This window comes from Melanerpes formicivorus, unplaced genomic scaffold (genome assembly GCF_026170545.1).
Source record: "Melanerpes formicivorus ecotype bairdi unplaced genomic scaffold, bMelFor1.0.p_v2 SCAF_28, whole genome shotgun sequence".
NCBI classification, from domain to species: Eukaryota; Metazoa; Chordata; class Aves; order Piciformes; family Picidae; genus Melanerpes; species Melanerpes formicivorus.
Window position 1 is genome coordinate 8,862,738 of NW_027142380.1, and position 26,014 is coordinate 8,888,751.

Below are 26,014 nucleotides of genomic sequence, written 5' to 3' on the forward strand. Positions count from 1 at the left end.
TGTTTGCTGCTATATAAACACTTAGCAGGCTTTAGAAAGCTTGTAATCTAAGACAAGAAAGGTAAAGAAAGAGAAGGGAAACAGAGGTGCAGAGAAGTGACTTGTTCCAAGGTCACAAACCAGCTTTAGAATAAGAATCAGATCTCCTCACTTCAGCCAGGATTTCTATTCCATGGGGTATTTTGCTTCTGTTATTCAAATATGGAAAAACTTGTCCTTTCCCAGTCAAATGGAGGGCAAAGAGAATGAGATCAGGCATAAACTCAGTGACACAGAGGGGAAGAATCCCAACCACACAACAAAGGACTTGTGCTGATAAAGATGCTATTTTTAGATAAATTCAACCTCTGACATACCATTGCTCATATCACAAATCTGTCTGTTTCTCCAGATGCAGTGAAGTGGGGAGAAGGATTCAGATGTAAAACTGCAAATTGACCATGCATTGATGAAGCAGCAGCTGCATGGACTGGTTAGAAATGCATTAGTATTATTTTTCTTTCATTTTTTTAATTAAGCATTTGTGTTTTGGCTGTCAATTCTCTTTGCCTTTATTTCTGCATCGTACCAGCTCAAGTCATCCTAGCCCCATGTGATGCCATTTGTGTCTTTAATACGCCTTCTATAGAAGTCTAGATGTGTGTGTATACATTTATTTCTGTGTGTATGCATGTTCTGGAATAATTCCATGTGATTTTCATTACTTGAAGTATGCAGGCGTGCTTTCAAAGTCTGAAAGCTGTGTAATGTCAGATGGATCTTGTTTGTCTTCTCTTTTTACAAGTTAAGTAAACAGCCATTTCTTGTTGTACGTGTAGCTGAGCCCTAAGCTGGGCTTTCTCCTGCAGTAGTGTTTAATTGGCAAGGAGGTTGTGATTCTATGTTGTAACAAAACAAAACAACTCAAATCCTTTTTGGTCCTCAACCCATAGGAAAAAAAGAAAAAGTGCTGTAATTAATCCATTCTGATTATGGCAAAGGAAACCTTCCATCCTGCTTCCCACTAACTGGTGATGGTGGCAATCAGAGCAATGAGTTGTCCCAATTACTGGTGGTGGGGCTGGATCCCAAGTGGTGTATGGACCTTGCCTTTCTTTAGAGTACCCTTGGGTCAAGCTGAAGAGAAAGAGCGGAAGAGCAGAGCCTTAGCGGTGGCACTGCCAGCACCTCTTCATCAGTGGAAAAAGAAAGGTCTTGGAGTTATTTATGTCTTGGGATTCTCTAGGGTTAGCTTGTTACCAGGGAATTCTAGTGCTTGTGGACCCCCTTCCTGCAGTAAGATGTGCTTGGAGGAAATAATCACACTGGCAAAGGATTTCTGTCTCTTTTTGTTTGTTTTGTTGGTGGTTTTTTTTTTCCCTTTAAATTGCATTCATTCAAAAAAACCCCAAACAACCCCAAAGAACTATGATTTTGTGTTCTGTTTCATGTTTATGGCTGATGAAAAGGGAGTCTGTGCTACCAGTATGTGGAGTTTAAATATGCATTTCCAATTAAATTTTAGTAATAGGAGTTCTTAGGCTGAAGCTTTGTGCACAATGGGAATGATTTACACCAGAACTTTCTTCTGCGACATCACTGATTGGGGTTTTTCTGTAGTCTGCTCCTTGGCCTTGACTGCTGCAGAGAGCAGCACTGAGCTCATCCCTCTTATGTATCTGCTGCTGATTTAATTTGGTGTATTTTTATGGCCTTTGAAATTCACAGAAAGTTGTTGACAAACTGGGATCTGAGTGCTGCTTTAACATTTTTTAGTAAATTAAGAAAAAAGGGTTTTATTCTAATTTTAGTCAATTAAAAGATCTGTTATTGTACCCACTGATAACATTTATTTCATCTTCCAGCTAGTGATTGTTTCAAGTACAAAATAATTTACTAATTTCTGACAAACCAGGCAGTGGGATCTGGATGCTGTGTGCACCTAGATGGCCATCAGCTCTGGTTGTGTTTTGATCCATCCCTCTGTAGGAGCAGCTCTGAACTGCAAAATCTCCATTTCTCGTTGGTTTGTGAGTTAGGTTATAAACTTTCCCTCTTTCAAGACCAACCATCTGGAAAGGTCACCATGTGAAAGCTATTTCTTAAGTCTGCAGGAGCAAAGAGAATAAGATTGACTCTGCTTTTGGTGGGGGACAGTGTGCCTTGTTTCTTGTTTCTTGTTTCCTTGTTTAAACAACCCCCCCAGAATGCACAAACTTTTTTGTTTGGTTGGTGTAGTTTGGCTCTCCCCTTGGAAGCTGTATGCTCTGTGAGAGTCTGCCATGGCTTGAGCTGCTCCATTTCCAGGGAGAAATACTGGAAATGCAGGCATAATATGCTGAGTGTAGACTTGAGCAGGTTTCTCAGATTAATCTAAAGTAGGAAAGACCCTTAAGGTCGGTAAGTACAACTGTTAAGCCTGCACTGCCAAGTCCACTGCTAAACTATGTCCCTAAGTGCTATGTCTACGCAGCTTTTCAATACCCTGACCTTCCCCTGCAGCAAGAAAGGTCACAAAGTGGCAGAATCTTTACAACCAGCTGGACCCTTGACTCTCAGCTCATCAGCAGTGTGTGTGTGTTTGAAAATGTGCTCTTCCCTTTGGTTCTCAACTCTATGTACACCCTCTTCTCTACTTAATATGCTGTTTCCTCTCGGGCTGAACCAGTTTTTCAATGCAGGGATCAGCCTGGTGACCTCGTTGCCCTGCATGACCAGAGAATGAACCCAAAGCCATTCAGATGAGGCTTCAGACTTAAGTTAATATGTGCTCCCAGTGTCTTCCCTCCCAGATAACTGCATTTACACAGGATCTTATTTAAATACATTTCTCCCCTTTGTCAGCAGGAGGAATTGTAATTAAGCTTTCGTTGCGTGTAACTGTGTGATAAAGTTCCTGTATTTAGAGTTCCTGAGTCTGTTACCTTTTAAAAGACATTTGGCCATATAAAACTTAGTACTTATTTGTTTTTATTTAAAATTCAGGGCATGCTTTGTGAAGATGTATTTGTAAGGAGGGTACACCCCTTGTGTCGTTTTCTACTTGCTTAAAAGCCAGATAACTGGCTAAGGAAGCTCCCATCCTGAGGAGAAGAAAGGGCTCATTAAAAACATTAGCTGATATAGAACAAATTGAGCTCCAGTGCCCTGCATAAAGATTAGAATAACTGTAATAATAAATGAATTAATAATGCATTAAAGACGAATTCCTCCAGTCGGATTGTCACACGCTTACCCTTGAAAATTGACTTCAGTGAGGTGTGTCACATGAGCTAATGACCTTAACTGATGGATTGGGGATTTTTCCACACTCCAAAATCCACTTAAATCCCTGTTTCTATACCTTTGACAATTAATCTTCTGTCCAGACATGAAATAAGCAGGACCATTTGGTGTTGCAAGCCAGGAGGTAGGTCTTTGCTGAAACAAAGTGGTCTGTAGTTTGAACCTCAAGTACTCAGAATTGGTTGAGTCTTGACCAGGAAAATCAAGTTGCCAATGCAGTGCTGCAGGCTGCACAGCAACACCAGAGGCTTGAACATCTGGGGCTGCTAAGACTTCAAAAATGTATATAGTCTCCACCATATGATGGAATCTTGGACTGATCTAGGTTGGAAGGGACCTTTAACAGTCATTTAGTTCCCAAATTCAACAGGAACATCTACAACTAGAGCAGGTTGCTCAGAGCCCCAGACAATCTGATCCGGTTGGGGCATCTACCATACCTCTGGACAAGCTGGATGAGAGTCTCATCACCTTCATTGTACAAAATGTCTTCCTTATATCTAGTCTACACCTCCCTCTTTTAGTTTAAAACAATCACCCCTTGTCCTGTCACAAGAGACCCTGTTAAAGTGTCTGCCCCATCTTTCTCACAGGCCACTTGAAGTACTGAAAGACCATAAGAAGGTCTGCCTGGAACTTCTCTTCTCCAGGCTCAACAGCCCTAAATCTCACAGCCTTTCTTCATAGGAGAGGTAATACTTCAGCCAACAGTACATTTTGTAGGCATTATACTGGACCAAAGGAAATTATACCAGAGGGTTTATTTGAGATGAATTTGTTTGCTTGTCAAGTCATGCAACTTGGTTTGCTTTATTTGTTGACTAAAGTGATGCTAGCTGAATGGTTACTCTAGTTGGCACAGGGATTCTTCCCTTTCCCAGTACTTGACATGATTTGATACACACCAGGAAAATATCAAGATATCAAATAAAGGTAATGTGTTAATGTTCCAAGTTGTTATGGTTCAGACAAATGACCAGAGTGTTGTCTATGTACCATGTGAAGTGGTCACTGAGGGAGCTGCAAGCCCAGTTCTGCTTTTCAACCTTCCTAGCAATAAGACACATCAGCACTGGGGCTGTTGAATTTTGGAACAGAACAAACAGGTACCTGCTAGGAAGCTGCTAAAATAGCGATAGCCTGGGGCAGGCAGTGTGCAACAAGGGAAACCTACCTGCTGAGAGGGATCTGCTCCTCCACACTCTTCCCGATTTCTGCATTGACTGCTGTCAGAGGCAGGAGAAAGAGCTAAATTCTGAGGCTATCCTGAACTTTTTAGTAACAACACTAGGTTCATTAGAACTCTCATCAAATGGCTTTCAGTTACTATCAGCCTGACTTGTATTTGAATTGATGACCTTGTGATGAAAGGCTTTTTATTCTATTACCCATCTCCTGAGCCATCAAGTCCTTAATATGCCATGTAAAATCAGTTTTCAGTTGGTATTGCTTTTAGATAATATTGTCATTTGTTATTAACTCTGGGTGAGTTTGAGCGCTGCTAGCTATAAGAGTGCATAATACTACTTTTGTCATTCGTGTTATTTCAAATATATCTGCTAGGTAGACACAGAGAAAATAGATTGGTGATAGACTATAGTTGAAGTTTGTATACATGAGTTAAAAATTAAAAAATCACAGAAAAATGCCAAGTTGAAATGAATTCAGCATCAGCAAAGCTCATGCATTACTTCAGTACATTGAAATAGGAAATTCTGGCTTGATGCTGAAGCTTTTCTGCAAAGTACTCTGTGGGACTACAAAATGCATAGCAAATAAAGGAAAATAAGTGAGATTATGTAATACAAACCATCACAATGGAGGGAGTGTATTACATGCCACCCTTTTCCTCTGGAATGGTTTTTCCCTGAAGATAATATAGAGCGGACCACGATGAGAAAGCAGTGTATACAGGAGTGCTAAACAGAGGTGGAACAAGATGTTTAAAAGCTGTGCAAATGTGATACTGAAGGATGTGGTTTAGTGGTGACATGGCAGTGCTGGCTTAACAGCTGAACTTGATGGTCTTAAAAGTCTCTTCCAGCCTAAGTGATTCTGTAATTCCAAGGTAGTTTTTTTTTCTGTTTTAGTTTTATTTGATTGTGCTTCTGAGGAAAAGGCAAAACTGGGGTAAAGAGGTGGCCCTGAAGACAGATTCTTTGCACACCCTCAAGTAGCAATAGCTAATTGTACATAATTGATCTGACTTGCAAGTCTGCAGTATGAATCATTAAAGAAAGTCCCCTGTGGGGAGAGGCTGAGAGAGCTGGAGCTGTTCAGCCTGGAGAAAAGGTGGCTCCTGGGAGACCTTATAGTGGCCTTCCAGTACATGAAGGAGGCCGGCAAGAGAGCTGGGAAGGGACTTCTTACAAGGCCTGGTAGTGGTAAGATGAAATGGGATGGACTGAAGGTTGGGGAGGGTAGATTTTGACTGGATATTAGGGAGAAATTCTGTAGAGTGAGGATGGTGAGGCACTGGAACAGGTTGTCCAGAAAAGTCATGAATGTCCCCTTCCTGGAAGTGTTCAAGGTCAGGTTGGATGAGAGCTTGAGTAATGTGGTCTAATGGAAGGTGTCCCTGCCCATGGCATGGGAGGGTTGGAACTAGGTGTCTTTAAGGTCCCTTCCAACCTAAACCATTCCACGAATCTATGAAGCTGGTGCTGTACTGGGCAGCAGCAGCCAGTTGTGCCAAATTAAATGATTCTTTTATCCTTATTTTGTTTCAGAGGAGGTAATGTTTCTATAAGATGTTATTTCTTGTGAGGTTTTTTTTGACACTAGAAGTGTTAGAGGGCAAATCTGGCCAGGAGGTCTTAAAGGATCACAAGTTCAGCTCACTGGCACAGCCGTTCTCCAGAAGAGATGTTTGTATCAAGGTCTTTTTAGAAACTTCCAGCAGCCTTTTTGGAGATAAAATATTAAAATGATTACCTATCTACATAGCTCAGAAAGCTTTGCATAATATCTGCCCTCCATTTTCCTCTCTGTGAACCAAGCCACTCACCACTGGTGCTCAGGAACTGCATCTGATTGGAGTTTTCTTAATTAAAACCTGTTTTGTATCAGAATATTGCTGCTATGTCTATTTATTGGTCCTCTTTCTTTAGGGAGTGAACAAATATCCTTTCTAGGTCATGCTTTCTAAATCTCCTATGAATAATTACCTCCTGTGTCCTGTGGTTAACATCTGTTAATATTTCCCCAAACACCACTTGTCTCTCTGGCTGCAGACTCGCGCTGCTGACTCATGGTTAGGTTTTATCCTTTCCAGCCTCCCCTTTCTCTCTCTATTTCTGTCTGCCCAATAAAGCATGCTTTAAAGTTTGCACTTGAGTGTTTCCAAAATAGGTAGGATTTTGCATATCTTTTTATTAAATTATCTTTATGACTTCAGATTATTTTTTCCCCCCAACACACTGAGGTAATTTGGTATGCTAGTGCTATCCTCCAGAGTACTTGCAGATTCTCCACACTTAATGTGACCTAAGTCATGCATGAACATATGGGGACAAGTGCAAAGGCCTGTGGAGATACAGTGAGCTTCCTCAGTTTGGAAATGGAGAGCTGAAAACTGTTCTTTGAGTGAGTTTATTGTTAGTGTAAGATAAGAAGTTGTTAAATCTACCTTACTGTGATAGAGAAGCATGTTTTTTTTTCCTGTTAGAATTGTATCACAGCTAATTCCTTCTTATAATAGCCTAATTATCCTGATTAGCAAAGGGGAGGAAAAAAAAAGAGAAGATTGGGTTGCCATGATTAGTTCTTCACAAATACAATGTGGCACTTTTTTCTCACTTTATATTCCTCTGAGTGCTTACAATTTCATTGTTTAAGCATTTGTCCCTGGGTCTTTCAGTGTTCTGAATCTACATTTCCTTTTTCCTACATCTAAAACTAGCTGCTGTGTTTGACCATCTCTCACCCTCTGGGACCTCAGCCATTCCCTGAGAGCACTAAAAAGTAATTACTCATAGCTTAAAGAGAACTAATACCTGAAAATTTTCAGGATAAATTTAATCTGTGGTAACTTACTCAGCTGTATCCCACCTATATAGTCTTTCACTCTCTGCCCAACTACAATTACCTTAAAGGTGGTTGTAGCCAGGAAGGTGCTGGTCTCTTCTCCCAGGTAACCAGCACCAGAACAAGGGGACACAGTCTCAAGCTGCACCAGGGGAGGTTTAGACTCGAGGTGAGGAGAAAATTCTTCACTGAGCGAGACATTCGTCATTGGAATGGGCTGCCCAGGGAGGTGGTGGAGTCACCGTCCCTGGAGGTGTTCAAGAGGGGATTGGACGTGGCACTTGGTGCCATGGTCTAGTCATGAGGTCTGTGGAGACAGGTTGGACTCGATCCTTGAGGTCTCTTCCAACCTTAGTGATACTGTGATAACTTGTGTTCCAATCTCCAAGGTAAAATGAATTCTATTGAGAGTCTGGTCACTCTACACTGGAATGCAACTGACTGTTGTTGCACTTCACATCTTTTTGCGAAGGCATAAGAAATAAAAGGCATTGCCTATGCCAAACTTTTATGTTATGGATCATGGTTAGCTATTTGTTCCCTATTAAGTAATGAAAGAAGGTTCTCTTTTAGCTTTTAAATCCTTCTCTTTCTTTTGTAGGCAAGGTAAGAAGAGAGGATCTTGTCATCAAAAGGGAAAGGTTCTTTAGTCAATGACCATCTTTATTTTCTTGATTAATTAGTTCATTTAACTAATGAACGATTAGAAAAACTCATTAAGATTTAGAAGAAGTATTTCTTACGGCTTAATTATCACTTCATTAGTGGAACCAGAAGACTTGAAGGTTTGTGATTTCTGTATTATTCACCAGAAACATGTCAAGCATGCAGCATAGCCATGGTTGTGGTTATATTCTCCTACTGCATTTCCTTCCCAGATGTGTTTTCAGCAATCCTAGACCTGAAGGAAGGTTGTAGCCAGGTGGGGGTTGGTCTCTTCTCCCAGGCAATCAGCACCAGAGCAAGAGGACACAGTCTCAAGCTGCACCAGGGGAGGTTTAGGCTGGATGTTAGGAAGAAATTCCTCACAGAAAGAGAGATTGGCCATTGGAATGTGCTGCCCAGGGAGGTGGTGGAGTCACCATCACTGGAGGTGTTTAGGAAGAGACTGCATGGGGTGCTTGGTGCCATGGATTAGTTGATTAGATGGTGTTGGATGATAGGTTGGACTCAATGATCTCAAAGGTCTCTTCCAACCTGGTTAATTCTATTCTACTCTATTCTATTCTACTCTACTCTATTCTCGTGACTGATTCTTGCTCTGGCAGGAGCATTGTGGGAATGTCCTGCACTGGCAACCTTGCTTAGGTGGTGGTTACTCACACTGAGATGGTGCATCTTGAGTCCAACACCAGTAGGGCTGAGGAGATAGAATCATAGGCTACCTTGGGTTGGAAGGGATCTTTTCTTCAGGGCCACTTTCCAGGTACATATTGCTGAGCAGATTTGATAACAGGGTGCCTACAGTTCTGTATTTAGGAATAAAAGAAATAATTTAAACCCACCCAACACAGTGCCCTCTGTAAAATGAGAAATAAATTCATTTTATATGAATGACTGAGCTATTGAATTCCTTTTCTGAATTCCTTCTTTGACAGAACATCATAAGTAAGCGCAAGAGTATGGGAAGTGATTAAAAATGTAAGAGTTAGTGGCAAAAAGGAGATAAGCAAATGTTGTGTACAGATTTGTGTCCTGTGGCATAAAGAGGCTTAAAGAATTAATTTACCACTGTCATTTATTTTGGAAAAGTCCTGAGGCTACTTCACATAAATAACACACCTAATGTGTGAGGGCAAAACCAAAGGGAGTCAGGTGAAGAATGAAGGGTGGGGGGAAGGGAGTTACAAAAAAACCCTGATATTAATTTATCCCCATCAGGTAAAATTATTAATTATTAATAAACTTATATATTATTAATAAAATAGTTATACTAGTTAGCTATAGCTAGTGGAAGGTGTCCCTGCCAGTGTCAGGGGGGTTGGAAATGGATGATCTTTAAGGTCCCTCCCAACCCAAATCTTTTATGAATCACAGACTCATAGAATCATAGAATTGTCAGGGTTGGAAGGGACCTCAAAGATCATCCAGTTCCAATCCCCCTGCCATGGGCAGGAACCCCTCACACTAGATCAGGTTGCCCAGAGCCACATCCAGCCTGGCCTTTAAAACCTCCAGGGATGAGGCTTCTATCACCTCCCTGGGCAACCTGTGCCAGTGTCTCCCCACCCTCATGGGGAAGAACTTCTTCCTAACCTCCAATCTGAATCTACTCATTTCTATATTTCTTCCATTCTTCCCAGTCCTATCACCCTGACCCCCTGAACAGTCCCTCCCCAGCTTTCTTGCAGGCCCACTTCAGATACTGGAAGGCCACAATTTAATTTCCTTGGAGCTTTCTCCAGACTGAATCTATGAAATACAAATCTATGAACTAGCTTATAAAATAGTTATAATAAAAACTGTGAAGAAGATCAGACTAGCAATTGGAATTACAGTTTCCTCTGCATGTGGTTTGTAGTAGCTAGGAAGCTACTGAAAAACGACTGCATTGAGAGCTGTGATTTGTGAACCAAATGTTTTGTATTTGTTTTTCTCTTGAGGCATCACTAACTCAGTCTTCAAGTGATGAGCAACTGGCTTTATTTTCTGACAGTCTGAAAACCGGTTCTGTCTCCCTGATGCCTCCTTGACTGGATTAACTGAAGTGACATCTCTGCAGAAAAGAACAAGCAGACCACACGGTGTCCGCCCAGCGACGAGCTGGCAGCAGCGGTGTTCTCCAGCTCCCCCTCGTCAGCCCGAGCCATGGCGAGGTGCCAGCTCTCATTAGTATCAGCCCCCCGTTTCTCTTCTCCAGTCACATATGCTTTGCAAAGTGCTCCTGTCTCCTATGTATGACAAGTGCTTAGGGTTGTAGGGGGGAAAATGCTTGTAGAAGCCAGTGTTTGACTCAAAGGGCTGCTGCTTTTGCCTCAGTCTTTTTATTGTGTGCTAATAATGTGTAGTAGAGAGTCAGAATCATTTTGGTTGGAAGAGATCTTTAAGATCAACTCCAACTATTAATGCAGCACTACCAGGTCATGACTAAACCATGTACCCCAGCGCTACATCTGCACAGCCTTTCAATCCCTCTGGAGGTGGGGACTCCATCACTGCCCTGTGCAGCCTGTTCCAGGGCTTGACAACTCTTTTGGGAGTTCCTAATATCCAACCTAAACCTCCCCTGGTGCAACTTAATGCCATTTCCTCTTCTCCTATCTCTTTTTACTTGAGCGAAGAGACCAAGCACCACCTGGCTCCAAACTCCTTTCAGGAAGTTGTAGAGAGTGAAAAGGTCTCCCCTCAGCCTCTTTTTCTGCAGGCTAAATAACCCCAGTTCCCTCACCTGCTCCTCACAAGATTCGTACTCTAGACCCTAGCTTCTTGGCCCTTCTCTGGACCTGCTCTAACACTTCAATGTCCTCTACTTGTAGTAAGGGGTCCAAAAGTGAACACAGTATTCAAGGTGCAGCTTCATCAAGGCTGGATACAAAAGATCCCTGCCCTGGTCCCACTGGCCACATTATTGTTGATGCAGGGGGCCAGGATGCAGTTGGCCACTTTGGCCACCTGGGCTCAGGCCTGTTCCCATATGGAGTCCTGTCTTCCATGTCATCTGTGTACAGTGAGTAGACTTACAAAATTACACTTTGGCTATGCAAATGAGCCACATGTTAGAAACTCAGGCCTTGAGAGTTATTGCAACTCCAGTTTCTAGAAGCTGATGTCTCTACAGAATGACTTGCATGTCTGAGTTGATGGAGCTGTGATAATTTACTTAGGGATTTGCTTTAAATGCTGTTATATTATTGACATATTTCCTCAAAACCCATCCTGTCATGCCAGATCACAAGTTGCTGCAGCCAAAGTTATTCCTGTGTCACTGTAAGATGGATTGTTGGCCAGTTGTGGTGGCTGCCCATGTTAAGTAGTCTGTTTGTTTGGCTGCAGCATCATTCTGGGCCACGCAGAAGCAGGATTTCCAAGCAGGCAGATACACATCTTGGAGATATCTCTCTTTGCATATTTCCTCACTATTGCCTTTGGAAAAAGTAATTTTCTTCTCCAGGCTTCCCTGCCAAGCTTAGCATTTTTATATCCTGCCAAAAAAAAGAATAAAATAAAAGAAATGAAAATCACTGATGGTGTCTGAATATGGCACAGGAGGAAAAAAGAGTTACTGCTAAGTGTCCTGGTGCACCTTTCTTCCCTTGATTTGCCCTTTCATACAGGGCTAAGGGTAAGTGCAATACACCAGCTACTCGAGGCCTGAAATAATTTGGGTGAAATTTATTATCATTAGCGTGCAGAAAGGGCAAAGGCAGTTGCTGCATGAGTTCATTACAAGGGAATTATTTCCTTATATACATTTAGTAAAGAGTCAGCCCTAAGTGATGTTGCCTCATTAAATTCAAGTGCTGGGTTTCTGTTATTTCTCTTCCAGCTTTAATAGGGCACACTCTTTCCAAAGGGCTGCTTTTGCTGCGTAGCATGCAGGCACCTGACAAATGCTGAGTGGATTTCTGCATCTGATGAGAGTTTGGAGCTTTGATAAACATAGAAAAAGGGCTGCCTGAGGTGTGAGGGTGCAGGGATGCTGCTGCCACAGCAGATTTTTGCATGTCCTGAGAGCTTGGAAGAGGCTGCTGTGAAATAAGCATTTTATTTGTTGGCTGGCTACACAACAGCTTGCGTTGGCTGGAGGTGGCTGCGTGGTTTGTGTCGTCACACCACAAGTTCTCTCTCCAAGAAAGGGGTGGGGAGGACACTCACTAATAAGGGACTCGGCATTGTAGCCTCAGTGTGCCATGTTGGAAGACAAAGGGACACTGTCTACGCTCATAATTCCTCATTTGAGAGCTAATGAACAAATGGAAGGCTCCAGACATGATGGCTATGAAACCTCTTGCATTGGGCAAGTGCTTTCCCACTGAGTGCTTGCTGGGTAATGATTTCATTTGGAATTTGAGTAAGTCTTTGTTGCTGTGCAATGGTTCTGGGCAAACTAGTTTTGGGGGGGGGGGGGGCAGGGATAGACCTTTCGAAGGATGTTTCATGCCTACATTAGGGCAATACTTGTTTCCCTTAATTCTTCTGAGGGCAGTGTCATGAAATTGTGCAGATTAATGATGCAAAAGGTCTTTTTGATCATCTGTTGAGCTGCTGTGTCCCTGCAGGGTGGTTGTTTTCATTAACCAACTTCAGTTTACAGTTCTACAATGCAGATGTATGTAAAAAGTTAATAATACCCATGCAGCACAAAATAATAGGGAAAGCCATTTTCTCCAGGTAATTAAAAATGGAGCCTTTCTTACAAAACAAGATATTCTGTAACCCCTGAACCTAAAAGCTTGGCTTGGTTTCATGCTGACTGAAATTCCCAATTGCTCTGCACTTGGCAGTGCTTGTGCATTTTCTGCCTTCCCCAGCAGGCAAGAGATAATATTGGGTTACTCACACCCTATGTTACATACAGGCTGGCTGGCTTGCCAGTAAGTGTGTTGAGAACTGCCAGTTAGCTGCTCTCAAACAGAATTTACAATGCCCTTTTTACTCAGTGGAGGCACTAACTTGAGTTTCTTTCCTTTGAAACATTCTTGTTTGCCAGCAATTGAGGGGTTTGGATAGATGGGAGAGGCTGCACAAGTGTACAAAGCCTCATTTCCTCAACGGGCTGTCCCAGAAAATAGCATTATTTCTTTTTCCTTTGCCAAGAAAAGGAGTTCTCATCAAACTAATCTACTTCAACATTATAGGCTTTATCCCCTCAAATAAAGATGCACAGGTTTTGCCAACCCCCTGCTCATTACACAGGATTTTTATTTCCTTCTGAAGGGCTGACACTTGAGTTTTAAATGCAATTGTGGTGGGTGAATTCCCAGGGAGGCGGGTAGGGTGTACACAGGGTCCCCCTATATCATTGGGGTGCTCCTGTCCTGTTCACAAGGCTGGTGGTTGAGGACAATGAGAGTGGTGAGATACTGAAACAGCTTGCCCAGGGATGTGGTTGAGGAATCATCCCTGGAGACATTCAAGCTCAGACTTGATGTGGCCTTGGGCAGCCTGATCTAGTTGGAGGTGTCCCTGCTTACCGCAGGGGGCTTGGACAAGATGGCCTTTGAGGGTCACCTTTGAAGCTAAGCGAGGCATTTGGGTTTTTAAAACAGGGGTTTGGGCAGCAGTGGGTCGAAGGTTTCAGTAGGCTGATGTTGCCAAGGCACTGGTGGAAGCACTGAAATAACAATATTGAAGAAAACACTTGGAAAACTTTGCTTGTTGTTTGCTTTGCAGCCAAGAAAAGCTGAGCCCAGCTCTTGATGCCACTCATTATTAAAGGCTTTCTTCAGCAAATGGGCTTGAATACAAACATAGCCATTTGTCTCCCCCTGAACTGCTAATGCTTTTGACATAGTTTTTGAAGTTCCCATTGTGAGCTGTAGCCTTTGGGCTCCCTGTGGTTTTCTGGCAACGTCCAGACCTGGAACTTTATTTTTCCTTCTTGTAGTATTAAAAAACAGTGAGAAAAGATTGCTTGGTATTAGGATTAACTTGAACTTCAGTTTCCCTTTGCTCCATTTTCTGTTCAAAGTCATTCTCAGACTTGCAAGACAAGTGACCTGTCATTTAATGCTGTGTTTGGTGGCAAAGTGCCCACTGGATCCCACAGCAGTCGATAGTCATAGCCCAGATGCTGCTGCTGGGAGGATAATTTGCTGCCACGAGGCAGCAAACGAGTGTTGTGCCATCACTTGATGAGAAATACACCATAAAAAGGATCATATTTCTGTGAAAATAGTAAGAAGCAGAGAATAATACTTTAGATGAAAGGTGTGAGGAATTGGATTTATTCAGGACTTCCTTTGTGTATGCACAAAAGGGTAAGAGATTGTTTTATCCTAGACTGTTAGACCTGCAAAGAACAGAGCTTCTCAGTCATAAAATCGCTAATTAATGCCATTGATTCAGCTTCTTGATTGGTTCAGTGCCTTTTTGCAGCTTATAGATGGATATTCTATATAGAAAAGAATTAATATTATGTTTTATATTATCAGGTGGTGAAATCTGGCATCCAAAATACAGCTTGGCATCCTGCTCTTCATGGACCAACAAGGTGTTCATCCTTGCACCACTAATATTTAATAACATTATTAATCCCTTCAGACTTTCAGGAGTAGGCATCACACCTCATTTCCTCGACAAATAGTCACAACATACTATAGATTAATAAATGATTATGAAATGTTCATTTTATTTTTGCCTGTTTTTCTGGAGGTGGTTGGTCAGTGCCCTGCTGAGCTGTGCAAAGTAGTGATCAGGATGCACTAGGTAACATCATTTCCTTGGTTTAGTGCAAGAACTGAGACCAGGTCTCCTTTTCTTATTTCCAGTGACAAAATCCTTGCTTTTAGGGAAGTTGTCAGATTTCTCTGACTCAGTTGTTTTGTTGTTTGGGTGGGTTTTTTTAATCTTTAAGACTGCCTCTTTCACCCATCTGCAAAACATTGCCTGTTGGAGGAGAGGGCTAAAAATACCTCCAGGCATTATCTCAACAGGCAGTTGCAGAGAGAGCAGTCTGATGACGTCTCAAGAGCAGGTGCATGCTGGCATCATCAGAGAATTTAGAATAATCAAAAAATAATCCACTGATTGAAAATGCAATTAATAAGGAAAGGTGCCACATCTCCTGAATTGGTTGAGGGTTTTCTGGTAAATCTTGAGATCTCCCTGAAAGGAGCCTGGTGATCTTTGTAATAGAGGTCTGCAGCCTGGACATATTCAGTGTAGGGAAATGAACTGTAGGAGATCTTTTCTTATTGTTCTTAGAAAAACTCTGCTAGAGGCCATCATGGCGTAGTACATACTTGTGGGAAGTGATCATATTCAGGTGGGTTTAGTTACTGATGGAGCTAGTGTAATTACATGGAGCCTCCTAGAAACCCTCCTAGAAAGTGGGTGGAGGTGTAGGTGATAGGTGGGGGTAACTGAGAAAAACACAACAGCAAGGCATTGGAAAAGCTCAAGCTTGCTTTGACAATCAGAGGCAGAAAGCAGACTCATAAAATTGTTAGGGTTGGAAGGGACCTCAAGGATCAGCCAGTTCCAATGCCCCTGCCATGGGCAGGGACGCCTCACACTACAGCAGGTTGTTCAGAGCCACATCCAGCCTGGTCTTAAATACCTCCAGGGATGAGGCTTCCACTTCCTCCCTGGGCAACCTGTGCCAGTGTCTCACCACCCTCACAGTGAAGAACTTCTTCTTAACATCCAATCTCAATCTACCCACTTCTAGTTTTTTTTCCATTCCCCCCCCAAGTCCTATCACTCCCTGACACCCTAAAAAGTCCCTCCCCAGCTTTCTTGTAGTCCCCTTCAGTTACTGGAAGGCCACAATTAGGTCTCCTCAGAGCCTTCTCTTCTCCAGACTGAACAGCCTCAACTCCCTCAGTCTGTCCTCAGAGCAGAGCAGCTCCAGACCTCTGCTCATCCTTGTGGCCCTTCTTTGGACACGTTCCAGCACCTCCAGATCCTTCCTGTAATAGAGGCTCCAGAACTGGACACAGTACTCCAGGTAGGGTCTCAGCAGAGCGGAGTAGATGGGGAGAATCACCTCCCTTGAGCTGCTGGCTCTTCTTTTGCTGCAGCCCAGGATGTTTGAGAATGCATTTTAAAAATATTTAATGTATGATTTTCTCTGCTGTAATGGAAGATGGAATTGAAAATCTTTCTTGGCTGAGTTCAGCTGACTTCTTTGAACAGAATTCATTGCATAAAGGGCAGAAGGACAAATCCAGATATTTTAAGATCAGGCTTTGCAAGTGCTACATATAGGAAAATACAGTACTAAATGCTTTCCTCTTGACAAATGTGGTGCTGCTGCCATCTGATTCGTATTTCCAGCTCTGGGATGTATCACCCTGAAAATTACAAAACTAAGTATTAAGAAATATCCCTTGAAAATGTGCCAGCTAAGTTCCTTAAAAGGATCTGAGGAAGGATGACTCACTACTTAAATGGCCATTCACTGCATCTGCAGAGCATTTCAGGTTAAATTCTCTGAAAGAGTCATGATTTCTTGTAGGAGCTCTTCTGAGTCGCAGAGCTAGTGCTGTAGCAGCAGCTCATCGTCCTGGTGAGGCAGAAGGAAGGGAGGTAGCATCAACCTAGAAGAGGAATGGGGTGCCACAGAGGTACCTACAACCATCCAGAGCAGTGAGGAGGAACACAGAGGCTACCCTTAAGAAGGTTTGAAATTTCTGAGTTGATTAAAAGCTGACCTAAAGCAGGTTTTGGGTGTGAAATGGCTGGTTAACCACTGGGGGCAGCTGGAAGGAGCATACGTGAAATACTGTTGTCTTGTCCCATTGTGCTGTTTATGGTGTGTGAAGCAGGGTTTGGGCATCGCAGTGATATGTGAGGCCACTTTGGTGAAGTGTTTGTGACCTGTTGATGCATGGACTGTAGTTAATATTTTGTACCTATCCTTGTTTCTCTGTCTTCCTTTGCTCTGTTTGCTATCACAGAGCCTTGTTTAAAGCACAGCTTGGTGTAAGATCAGATGTTTTTTTATTCTGCTAAGTCAGTATTTCTGAATTTCTCTCTTAGCCCAGAGGTTTTTTGGGCTCTTTTGGGGGTTTTGTGTGTGCTTGTTTTCTTCTCTCTCTCAATAAGTCCTGCTTTTTTCATCTCTCACTGTTGTTTCCCTGCAAGCAGAGACTACCTGGGGCACAGCCATGCCTGATATCCCTTTGTAACTCAGCATGCCATTGAGCCAGAGTTGAAGTGACAAATATTGAGCTGCTGCAAAGCTGAGACATCTGAATTTACTCTTGGGTGATCAGAGTTTTTTTTTGCTTGATAACACACACATAAAATAACCTGTTCTGGAATAATTCCATTTAAGATTTCTCTCTTCTTAGTCATAGAAGAATTTGATCCTTGCCAGATGATTGCTGAGCAAATGCACCAGATTTTCTTTACAGGGTACATTTCTAGTTTGAAAGGCTTTAGCTTTGATGAACCCAAGTTCAGGTGCTCTGTAGAAACTTCTCTTAGAAAATACTAACTTCAGGTGCTGAAAAGCAAATCCCTTTACACATTTGTCAGGTATTTATTCTGCTACAACCACTTGCAACCTTGAGCAATCTCAAGGTGGCACAGGTAGGTAAAGCCACCAGGAGTGTGCACACTCTCACCTAATGAGCTCTCTGTTTAGCTGCTGTGGGATATGATAGGTTTGGACTGACAGCCTTTGTTTGCCTCCTGAGTGGAACCAGCTTCTTTCTGTCTTTTCAACAAATGGAGGAAGCTGTGTGTCAAGGCAGCTGCTTTCATGGTTATTTCCCCACAACTTTTGATCCATATTTGAGGAACCTTTTCTGTTTGGTAGGGTGTACTGATACAGTTTTGCTTCCTAAGTTCAATTATTAATTTTCCTTCTTTGAACCTACAGAGAAAAATGCAAGAGGAAAAATCCACTTACATGTGCTTCCAGATTTTGCAGATTCATCAAAACTGTGTAATAGCCTCTTGCAATTTGTAGAATCATAGAATGGTTTGGGTTGGAAGGTAATTCCAAAGGTCATGTAGTCCAAACTTGCAGTGAGCAGGGACATGCATTAAATCAGGTTGCTCAGAGCATTGTCATGCCTAACCTTGAATATCTCCAGGGATGGGGCCTCAACCACCTCCCTGGGCAGCCTGTTCCTGTGTTTCACTACCCTCATGGTAAATAACTTGTTCATAACATCCAATCTAAGTCTACTTTTCTCTCATTTCAAACCATTGCCCCTTGTCTTATCAGTGTAGGCCTTTGCAAACAGTTCCTCACCAGCCTTCTTGTAGCCCCCTTCAGGTACTCGAAGGCTGCTTACAGATCTCCCTGAAGTCTTCTCTTCTCTTCTCCAGGCTCAACAACCCCAGATGGAACACTTTTTGTGTTCCAGATACCTGATCTTTTTCATTACAGAGGAAGGATCCAAACTGTGTTGAAGTCAGTAGGCTTGGTGATCTTAGACTGCTTTTCCAACCTTAATGATTCTCAATGCGAATCTCTTCCTGAGTTTTATGCTACCTTAGTGGTCACTCTACTTCTAGCTCTGTATGGACAGTAAGTAAATGTAAGTTACCTTTTCAGACAGAGGTGCTTGTAGAGATACCACATTTGATTACACTGTGTCCCTAGCTTGTTGTTATGAAAGCTCAGAATAAAAGAACTTAAAATATACATAGTTTATGCCTCTTACTGGAAAAAAATTCATGTTAAGAAGTTTGTGTGGGACAGGTGGAAAGAAGAAGAAGGAAGGATTGAGGAGGAGAAATTGAGAGGTTGAAACTTAGCAGTGGTTGAAACTGAGGAGGGTTGAAATATGCACCTGAAAAGAAAACAATAATAGTTATTCTCATAAACATCAAAGTACAAATTCAAGTTGACATACCAGCAAACAAATCTGAATGAGCTCTCTTCTCAGGCATGAGAAGAACAAATAAAATTCTCATTTCACCCAATCTGAGCCAGGGGGACAAAATCCCTGAGTTCATGCAGGCACATATTTGGGTGGCAGTAAGAGAGTGTCTTGGGTAAAATGGATGTGGATGGATATGATCCACATTGTTGGGAGTGCCAGTAGAGAATAACTGTGTAGAAAATCAGTTTTAGTTTCATCTGCTGACAGGGATGATTGTGAAATACACTGCGACATTTCTCCTATTCAAAGTTTGGCCTTATTTGCCCTTGGGAAAGATGAAGAATATTCTGTTTACTAATCACAGAATCAATTCTAATTTTAGCTATTGACTCCTTTTGTCTCTGCTAAAATATCTTGTCTACCTCCACCCTGAAATTCAGGCCTTTATGTAGAGCATGTCTGTGTGTGTTCCACAGGTGTGTGTTTTGCAATGGTAAACCAATGTTTTCCTTTACAAAGCCCAGGCAGAGTGACTTGTGCCTCAGGTAAATACTTTCTCCAGGAGAACTCATTCAGTAATGCTTCAGGGCTTGTATCTGGAGATGAATCGGAAATCTGTCTTGCTGCTAAGCTGTGAGAAAATGTTCATATCTATGGCAGCTGAAGGAAAAGTAGCTGGGGAAAATAAATGTATATCTGAGGGGTGGGTGTCAAGTGGAGGAGGCCAATCTCTTCTCAGTGGTGTGCAGTAATAAGCCAAGGGATACACCCTTGAACAGACAAGGTTTCATCTCAACGTGAGGAGAATCTTCATTACAGCAAGGGTGACAGAGTGCTTGCCCAGAGAGGTGGTGGAGTCTCCTCTGGAGACTTTCAAAATCTCCCTGGATTCATTCCTGTGCAGACTACCCTGGGTGATCTTGCTTTTGGCAGGGGGGTTAGACTCAATGATCTCTGGAGGTTCCTTCCAACCTCTAACATTCTGTGAACCATTCCAGGTCAGGTTGTTGGGGTCTGTGAGCAACCTGTTCTAGTTGTAGATGTCCCTGCTCAGTGCATGGGGTTGGACTAGATGAACTTTAAATGTCCCTTCCAACCCAAACCAGTCCATGATTCTATGTCTGCTAAATAAAGGGTTTAGTGAGAGATTTTGCCTGCCCTGAGGTTCCCCTGGAGGGGTGCAGGACTCCTGCATTCTGGTGCTGCTCATGGTGGTGACCAGCTCTGTTCTGCTGGGTTTAATGCATGCATTAACTAGTGGGCGTGTGTGTCCATTGGTTGCCTTCAGAAGGAAAAGAGACAGTGATGGTCTTATTCTAAGACACTGTAGTTTTTGAGGTTTAAATATCAAGGAAGAAAGACATTATGATTTGCTTCTTGGGGTTTTTTTTGGTTGGTTGGCCTTTTTTGTGTTTGTTTGGTTTGTTTTCAAGGTAAGGTCAGAGGTTTAACTAAGCTGTAAGATACACTCCTGAATTTGGAATTAGTATCTTTTCTGTTTTGATAACTGCATTGGGTTTTGGGGTTTTTTGGGGGCTCTATATGGTATTAATGTGGTTTGGCCTTGCTCCTTTCTCAAAGGTGGAGTCTTTATCTGCTGTAGCTTTCCATCCAACACAGGTTTCAGGATGGTACTGGAGACAGTGTCGGTCCAAGGTGGCTTTGCACCAGCAGCAGAGCGTGAGTGGTATAGAATTAGTTTGCATTTCTTTACAGCTCCTCTTTTGAGCAGGGGAATTGCATAACTTAACATGAGTAATACTAATTATTTTGGAGCTGTCATTGCACAACTGGTGATGAATAATGCAGGTACTCCTGTGACGCTAAATGCAGTTGTTGGGGATTTTTTTACCTTCTCCTCTCATCATCTGTCTTGAAGTATTGTGACATTGGATGACACAGATAAACCTGAATTCTGTAATTAAGTTTTAATTTAATGATCCTGGAAAACAGTCAATTTTCCTTGTTCTCCTTGTTTAAGCGTGGCTTAGTGAGCCTTCCAGCTTCCCTGGCTGCTGAGTGTGTCTGCCGACATCTCTCCATTTAGACAAGAAGATTCAAGAAGGGTAAAACCAGTTCCAAACTGCTCCATGCTGGCATTTTTAGATTTTCATATTAATGGAAACATATTTGTGCCATTAAATCAAATATTTTTATTTTCTGTTTATCTGGGGAGAACCAGGCCTATTGCTGGGCAACTCACAACAAAAGATGAGTGACAAATTCAGTGACTTGGAATTTGATTATTTTTTTTTCTCCTAAAAGTATTCACCTTCTTTTCCATGAGCATTGGTGTGAGGAGGATTTTTTTGCACTACTGCTTCCAGAAAGCAAGCTTTAAGCCTCCTTGTACAGGTTTTGCATTTGAAAAAAACTCATATTTGATGAAAGCAGTGACTGAAACCATAGGCTTCTCCTTCCTTCACTGCAAGCTGTGCACAGAGCCCATTGAATATGGAATCAAAGAACTGGTCTGGTTGGAAGATACCTTCAGTATCATCCAGTCCAACCATTACCTTGGCACTGCCAGGTCACCACTAAACCATGTCCCTTGGCACCACATTTACACATCTTTTCCATCCTTCCAAGGCTAGGGACTGACTGCCGTGGGCAGCCTGTTCCAGGGCTTGATAATCCTTTAAAGACATTTTTCCACATGTAGCCATGCAGAAAAAGCTATGGTTAGGTGAGATCATCTCAATTTTTTCCCCAGTGTGCTGGAACAGCTGCTGCAGCCTGCTAAAGAAAAGGCAGTTATGTGTGTTGGGTGAGGAATTTGGGGGTATTGAGCTTGGCTGTCTGAGTTGATGGAGTAGAATAGAATTAACCAGGTTGGAAGAGACCCTTTGAGGTCATCGAGTCCAACCTATCAAGTTATGTCCAAGTTACTGGAGCTCTGTGCATAATATGTGCAAATGGTGATATTTTTAGAGTGAAGCTGACCAGTCCTGGTGGAAATTATGCCCCAGATTTGCTCTGTAAGTAAGAAAAAGCTTAGCCCAGTTTTCAGAGTTGATTCCTGTAAAGGAGTGTGCGTTGATCACCAACTCTTCCCCAGGAAGGAAGGTTTGAAGGATGTTCCTGGACTCCAGAGAGGTGACTTGATTCAGTTTTAGACCTGTTAAATAAATCTGAATGTGCTTTGTTTATATCAGAGTGCCTGGGAATATGAATGAAATGTGTCCAACCATAGTTTTCTCTTCTTTTGCAGGTGGGAAGGCTATAGGGGAAAAAAAAAAAACCACTAAAATGATTGTTTCATGATTCTTGCTATGGAAGAGTCCTTTGAAGTTTAGCAGCTTAACTTCCTGAAGCCATGAGCAATTTGGGGCTGCTGTGTGTTGCAGTACAAACCAAGGTGTTATTTCCAGAGAATAAGTGAATTCAAGACATACTTATTAGCTTTGTGGCTTGAATTCTAACATCTTCAAATGAGAAAGCAAGTGTTCCATTTTCCCAGTAGAAACCTTTATAATGGGAAGGAATAGTTTGAAAGATTGGCCCTTTAATTTCTAGCCTCAGGGCAAAGAGAACAATCACATACAGATGCATCAGATGTATTCTGTGTGTAGGATGGTCAAAAAAAAATCAAATATCAGTGCTGAAGCATCAGTTAACATTATTATGTTGTGATATTTTTAGGTAAGTAATTGCAGTCCTGCAGCATTTACCTGGTGTGAACACTTAGATGCCGGTGATTTGTTATCAAATTGGACATGGGGCTTAATTTAGATCAAATTGAAAAACTTGGTGTTGAAAACCTGCTTTTCCTCTGCACTTTATACCTACACGGCAAGGGCATGAGAAGATGGAAAGGAAATAACCATCCCATTTGCAGAGACACTTATTTTTATGAGACACTTATTTTTCTTATTTAATTTACAATAGAAGTCCATGCATGATAACAGAAACAAATTAGCTTGATGTAAATCCATTGCAAACTAGAGATGCACTACAGATAGCAAAAGGGATGATTAAGCAGCATAACCAGAGTCCTGTGTAAGTTGGGTTTGGGAGTTGATTATGAGGAAGTCTAGGTAATAAGCATGAAATATTAATTAAATTACTGATATGTTATGAAATAAAGGTGGTTTAGCATTAAAACATGAGATTCAAGCAGTTCTAGAAGAAATATTTCAAACTATGTTGTGCAAATATTGACTCACTAGTGCATTATTGTCAATAAATTTGAATCATTAGGGGTTGGTGACAAGTTTAGTCTGTAGAGAATCCAAAGCAGAAAGCTTTAACCCTTTCACCAGTCTCCCTTGACTCCTGTCTTTGGCTGTATCATAGAATCACAGACTGGTTTAGGTTGGGAGTGACCTTTAAAGATCATTTAGTCCAACACTACTACAGTGAGCAGAAACATTTGCAACTGCCGCAGGTTGCTCAGAGCCCCAACGAACCTGACCTGGAGTGGTTCTGGGGATGGGGCTTCTACCACCTCTCTGGGCAACCACAGCCAGTGTCTCACCACTCCAGCTGTGTAAAATGTCTTCCTTCTCTCTCTAGTCTGAATCTCCCTCTTTTAGTTTAAACCCATCACTCCTCCTGAAATGAGGGGAAACAAAAAAGAGTCATCATTCTGATAGGCCACTGTATGGGTCCAGAGAGGGAAAGAGACTTAGATCTTTTGAATATTCCTGTGTTATGAAATTAGAGGTGCAAACCAGGCCAAAATACCAACAGCCCTGAGGCTATTTGTTAACAGAATAAAGTGGATGCAACAGAAGACGAGAGAGAGAGAGAGAGAGGGAAAAAACAGAGAGAGAAGAGGGAGAAAGAAAAGGAAAGGAATTATGTTACCACCCCCTAAGATGGTTTGGGTCTGGAAGGATGCTGCCACTTTGGTGTGGAGGAGATGTCATCCTGTGCTATCCTCCACTGGAGGAGGAAAGGGAGAGATCCCAAAGTCCAAGTTCAAGTCCTTCTCTAAGCAGCCTCTTCAGCTCCATGAGGTGGAACTTAGGACATGGAGAGAGGGTTCCTCCTGCTCTGCTGCTTCCAGGCTACATGGTGATGTTTGTCCTTTTCTCTCCTTGTGCTTTCTCCATTTTTCTTCTTCAGTGCAGGCATTGCTCAGATCTTTTATACAGACTTTAAGGTATGTGTCTAGGTGGTGAATCCATTGTCCTTTGCACCATCCTCCCTTTCTGGGGTAGCTGATGGGTAGAGACGACCTTGTCTATGCACATGCCAGAGAGTCGCCATCCAGTGACGTCTGCTCACTATCCTCTCCCTTGGCAGCTATTGTCTGGGCAAGGAGTAAAGGTGATTTTTATCTTTGTTGATTCACATCAAGAGAGATAAGATTTAGTCTTTTACAGCCTCTTTAAGTACGGAAAGGTTACTATAGCAGCAGTCATGTCTTCTGCACTGAAGCCCTAGCTGGAGCTGTCCAGCCTGGAGAAGCTAAGACTCCAGGGAGGCCTTTTAGTGGCCTTTCTGTACCTGAAGGGGGCCTACAAGAAAGCTGGGGAGGGACTGTTTACAAAGGCATGCAGCAATAAGATGAAGTCCAAAGGATTTGGACTAGAGAAGGGCAAATATATATTGGGCATTAGGAAGAAGTTATTTGCTATGAGGGTAGCAGAACACAGGAACAGGTTGCCCAGGTTGGTGGTGGAGGCCTCATCCCTGGAGATAGTCAAGGTCAGGCTTGATGGGGCTCTGAGCAGTCTGAGGTAGCTGGGGATATCCCTGATGACTTCAGGGGGGTTGGATTAGGTGACCTTTAAAAGTCTATTCCAACCCAAACCAGTCTATGATTCTATTATTATGTTCTCCAGGGATGCCTTTGGTCAAATTAGTCCATAATCTTTCATAATACACTCTCCAGAGGGTCTTAGTACTAAATGCTCTTGATAAGTAATAGTCTATGCAAACTAGATCTGCACTTGTAGGTCCTGTCATGGAATAAATGATTGAAGTCTAGCTGGGAATTGTGCTGCAGCAAAGCTTTTATTAGCTGAACCCAAGTTAGCAAAGTGGTTGTAATCTGAAATTCAGACATACGCCCCAGGCTTGCTTATCCACGCTGCCCAGCATTTTCAGCAAGCCAGGTTCATTCTCCAGGGACAAGTCACATTTTTGCCTGGGTCCTGATGGAATGACAAAAGGAAAAGCACTAGAGGAGTAAGAAATTGTGAGCACTTTTGCTGCCTTTGACCAGGAGAATTCAGAGAAGCCCACAAGAAGGTGGAGAGGGATGAGGAGTTGTGCCGTGGAGGAGGGAGGTGGCGCTGAGTCAGGCATCGATGCTATCAGTGTGACCTTGGCATGGGCACGGGCAGATGGTGTCCCCTACTCAGCTCTTGCCAAATGGTGAATTCCAGTAACTTCACCTTGCTGAATACTGGATGCATTCTCATATTATCTAGCTTTTGTGCACCTGAATTCATCATTTTTCACAGGATCACAGTTCTGGCACACCTCTATGTAACAGTTATGGCAGGGGGGAAAAACTAACAGAATCATTCAGGTTGGAAAAGACCCTTGGGATCATCAAGTCCAACCATTAACCCTACCCTAAAAAGTTCATCCCTAAACCATATCCCCAGTAACCAAATCTAAACGACCTTTAAATACATCCAGAAATGCTGACCACAGGCTTGTGTTGTATTTATGAGCTTAGTGATCTGTTTGGGAAGTCCTGAATGCCTGATGGTCAGGTTGTTGTAAAGACAACTCAACACATGTAATGCTAACAACTTATGAACTGGTACAGGGCTGATTGAAGCATCCTTTTGTTTGTATTTAAAAGCTTGGATTTCCTGGCAAATTTGGAACAAATGCAGCTCAAAATAAGGCTTAAGTAGCATTTCCAAGCCATGTATTGTTAGTATAGCTGTGTGTAACATATGGAAGGGCCAGGGAGGATTCTCACTGCAAGCAGATCTCATCTTCAGAAACTTCTAGTATGAGGTGTCTACAAAATGAAAGAAGAAGGAGGTCTGTCAGTAAGATCAGATGCAAAGTCTTTCAGACCTGGAATCTGGATTTCTACCTCTAGTCCAACACCATCTCCTTAATTAAAAGCCCCAAGATGATTTGGCCAAGCACAAATCTGCAATTACAGAGTGAGATTTGAGATTCGTCATCCACATTATCCTTTTTTGAGCTGATGTTCTGCCCTCATAAACCCTTAATTGAGTGCAGGAGAAGCTCTTGTTTGTGTATGGAGCTGGCAGAGTCAAAGTGCAGGCTGATATGGACCTCAGCTGCCTGCTCCTGGATGCCTTAACCATGGAGAACCTTTGTTTAGGTCCAGCCAT

The 26,014-nt window shown here is 42.4% G+C and overlaps 1 protein-coding gene across 9 annotated transcripts in view; it reads left to right on the plus strand.

Annotated features, from left to right (window-relative positions):
- The window catches only part of CHL1 (cell adhesion molecule L1 like), a 177,899-nt gene that overhangs the window by 38,229 nt on the left and 113,656 nt on the right, over nucleotides 1-26,014 (plus strand). For 5 of the 9 annotated variants that reach the window (XM_068154379.1, XM_068154385.1, XM_068154381.1 and 2 more), the window contains exon 2: nucleotides 392-472. The exons of 3 other annotated variants lie outside the window; for them this stretch is intronic. In XM_068154379.1, the coding sequence (XP_068010480.1) occupies nucleotides 449-472 (24 nt within the window). In that variant the 5' untranslated portion in view covers nucleotides 392-448. Of the gene's footprint in view, nucleotides 1-391; nucleotides 473-16,390; nucleotides 16,576-26,014 lie in introns of those variants that run through there. One more of the 9 variants, XM_068154382.1, reaches the window with a different exon arrangement.